The 3,179-nt window shown below is 41.5% G+C and overlaps 1 protein-coding gene across 1 annotated transcript in view; it reads left to right on the top strand.

Moving 5' to 3' along the window:
• The window catches only part of LOC104954429 (FERM domain-containing protein 8-like), a 3,847-nt gene extending 1,333 nt beyond the window's left edge, over nucleotides 1-2,514 (top strand). Inside the window, exons 2-5 of the mRNA XM_010781535.1 lie at nucleotides 173-296; nucleotides 810-959; nucleotides 1,912-2,140; nucleotides 2,283-2,514. Of these exons, the coding sequence (XP_010779837.1) occupies nucleotides 173-296; nucleotides 810-959; nucleotides 1,912-2,140; nucleotides 2,283-2,410 (631 nt within the window). The 3' untranslated portion in view covers nucleotides 2,411-2,514. The remainder of the gene's footprint in view (nucleotides 1-172; nucleotides 297-809; nucleotides 960-1,911; nucleotides 2,141-2,282) is intronic.
• The last annotated feature ends 665 nt before the right edge of the window (nucleotides 2,515-3,179 follow it).

Genomic DNA, 3,179 nt, shown 5'->3' with positions numbered 1-3,179 from the left:
GGAGGTCCCGTAGTGGCCGTTAGCTGTAAAAATCCATAGATTAGCCGCACCGTTATATAAGCCGCAGCGTCGAAAAATAGGGAAAAAGGCGCGGCTTATAGTCCGAAAATTACGGTAGTTGTAGTTTTATTTTTCACTCTTAAGTTATACTCTGAATTTACTACACAAACAGGTGCGCTTTCTTCGGTGGAGAGATTGACAAACCAGTGCAAGGGATTCTCCAAAGGGCCAAACGCAAAGCTGTCAATGTTGGGATCTGCCTGGAGGGAGTTTATGTGATGGATGTAAAAGAGAAGGTGAGCACACATTTATCAACTTATCGTCCCATATATGTATATATACCTGATAATACATGCTGACCTCATGATTGCCCGTTATATTTACATGTGTTTAAATAAAAATATCACTTACATTTTAGCCAACATATTGCCAGAACTGCAGGATTTCCCTTCCACCACACTTCCATCATCCTTATGCAGTCATTGCACACAGAGCCAGAGAGTTTATCATTTATATTTTTTTCACATTCCAATACTTCTTACTATTCTTGAAAACTAGCTGCTTTTGCTCTTTAAAAGGGTGTTTTTGCTTTATTTTACCACTATATCAGTGGCATACAATTGTGTTAATATAACAATGAAATAGTTATTTCTGGGACATGTATTAGCCAACAACAGTAGTTATTGTGAAAGGCCTAGCACAATGCCATGTTTCTCACGTTGTACTTGTGGATACCTGCATAAGCATTGAGAGCATTTCCCTTTATGAAAACGAATCTGATTACTCCGGTTAAACCCATGTTTTCCCAGCATGTGCTGCTGGGTCTGCATTTCAACGAGCTTTCCTGGGACCACAGCTACCCCGAGGAGCAGGGGGACTCACACATCCTGTGGCTGGAGTTTGATGGAGAGGAAGACGGCACTCCTGTCAACAAGTTGCTGAAGATCTATTCAAAACAGGTGAAATGGAAAACAAGAGAATATTTGTGAAATAAGATTGAATTCCCTAATCATTTTTATAAGACTATATTTAACACCAGCACATACAGTGTCACCAACCAGCATGGGTACTGACATCGCCCCACTTTTCAGCATTTATTTTTCCTGTCATCATCAATTCTGAAACATCTTGCTGCTGAGACAGATGTTGTCCTTTTATGTGTGTCACAGCGCACAACACCTGGTGTTTTTCTGGTGCAGCTGCTATGCAAATTGTTTCTCAACCCAACACTCGATATTAGTGTTGAAACCTAATGGAGTTCAAATGTTTTGTTGTACTCTTATGTATCATCCGTGTTCAATGATGGTTAGGTTTAAAAGTCAATAGATGGTGAAGAGAGGTTACATAATGGTTGAGGCGCGATACATAATCCCACAGGCACCTAATCCAAAACTGGCAATATGCCCCTTCATGTGAAGTACAGCTGTTTATGTACAGTTTAAGATAGGGCCGCAAAACACTATCATTTTCAATATCGATATACTGTATCTGCCGTTTAATTAGTATTTCATTTATTCACTTAAATGTGAAAAGCAAGAAAACTCCACACTTAAGAGGCTGAAAACTGCTTTTTCTGACAGTTTTCCATAAAAAAATGACTTTGGTTAATCCAGTATCAAAATAGTCTTTATTTGCTGTTGATCAAGAAATTGTTGCAGCTCTAATGTAAGGCTTAGACTCAAAGGGGCCCTATCATGCTCATTTTCAGGTTCATAATTGTATTTGAGACTGTGACATCTTTACATGCTTTAATGTTCAAAAGCATGTTTGTGGGAGAGAAACTCCTTCTGTAGGCAACTTTTGGATTTCAGGCTTTGCACAGAAACCTATATAACACACGACAGGAAAGGGAACTCCACAAAACATGTAATATGGCCTTGTTAAACATTCGATCTTTCTTTTGTCTTCAAGGCAGAGCTAATGAGCGGCTTCATTGAGTTCTGTGTGGAGCTGAGGTCTGCGTCTGAGGGAGGAGCTGCAGCCGAGATGGACGGAGAGGTGGGGGCACATCAGCAGCCTGGGGGGCAGGACGGCAACAACAAGAACGGACGAGGAGGACGGCGCGGGATGCTGCGCAGGCAGAGCAGCGTGGTCTGCAGTCGGGTCCATTCACTTAACACTATCAGCTACGTGGACAATGGTGAGTCTAATTCTTGAATACAGTAATAAATACTACTCGCAATTTACCCTTTTTGAAATAAGCTACTTCTAGACTAAGACAATCTCCTTTTAGAAGCTTCAATTGGTGTATTAAATCAATATTCTTCTCCGTTGTCTTTTAGGAAAAGAAATCAAACGTTTGAAACCCAAGCGAGCCGCGTCCTTCTTCACCCGCCAGGTGTCTGCAGCCACGTACTCTGCAGCGACCTACTCTGCTGTGCAGGTGGCGGAGAATCTGGAGCAGGGGTAAACTCGCCAGAGGCCCCCATGCCTCTCAAAGACCAAACCTGAACACTTTACACTGATACTTAAGGAGAAGACTTGATACAAGCCTGAGACATTTAACTGAAAAAATATGAACATGCAAAGGACCAAGTGAGGCATCTAGGTGTGAGTGACAATGTTTATTCTCTGAAGTTGTGTTTATATTAAGAATACAGATATGTGAAAAACAAAAAGGGTCTAATAACCTCTACTCTTCTGAGGTCGAACTGAAGGGGCTATTTTCTATTGAGTAGCCTTACATAAAGAAACTATAATGACATTTCAAAAGAGCAGACCTCCGCCAAGGCCAGTGGTGCATTCACATGCTCCCCGAAGTATCCTGTTTCCAACTGCAGTATGTTCATTAGCAAAGATGTGTTTTAGTTTAATGCTAACAGTGTATTAAGTTTTCAAACGCTTTATGAATGCAGCACTAATGTGTCCACCCTGTGATTTGGATGTCATGGGTTCTTCTTTAGCACGTGATACACCCCTCCACTAAATGTCCTGAACATGTCCTGAATATGTGGCACTTTTCCCGTAATCCTGCTGAAAGACAAACTTAGCCCTGAACTATCCTTGGCGGAGGTGAATACACCGTTCTCTGACTTCGTGAGACTAAGTTAGCCCTACAGAAATCCTCAGACAATGACTCAGTTGATGACTGTATATCTCATGGCCGTTCTGTCCTTTCCGCAGCACTAAGGAGCTGCGTTTACTGCTATTCAAAAATGTAAACCTCATTAGAGTATAAC

The sequence above is a fragment of the Notothenia coriiceps genome, unplaced genomic scaffold (genome assembly GCF_000735185.1).
Source record: "Notothenia coriiceps isolate Sejong01 unplaced genomic scaffold, NC01 NC01_scaffold00023285, whole genome shotgun sequence".
NCBI lineage: Eukaryota > Metazoa > Chordata > Actinopteri > Perciformes > Nototheniidae > Notothenia > Notothenia coriiceps.
Note: the sequence above shows the minus strand (reverse complement) of the source record. Positions and strands in the feature narration are given on the sequence as shown.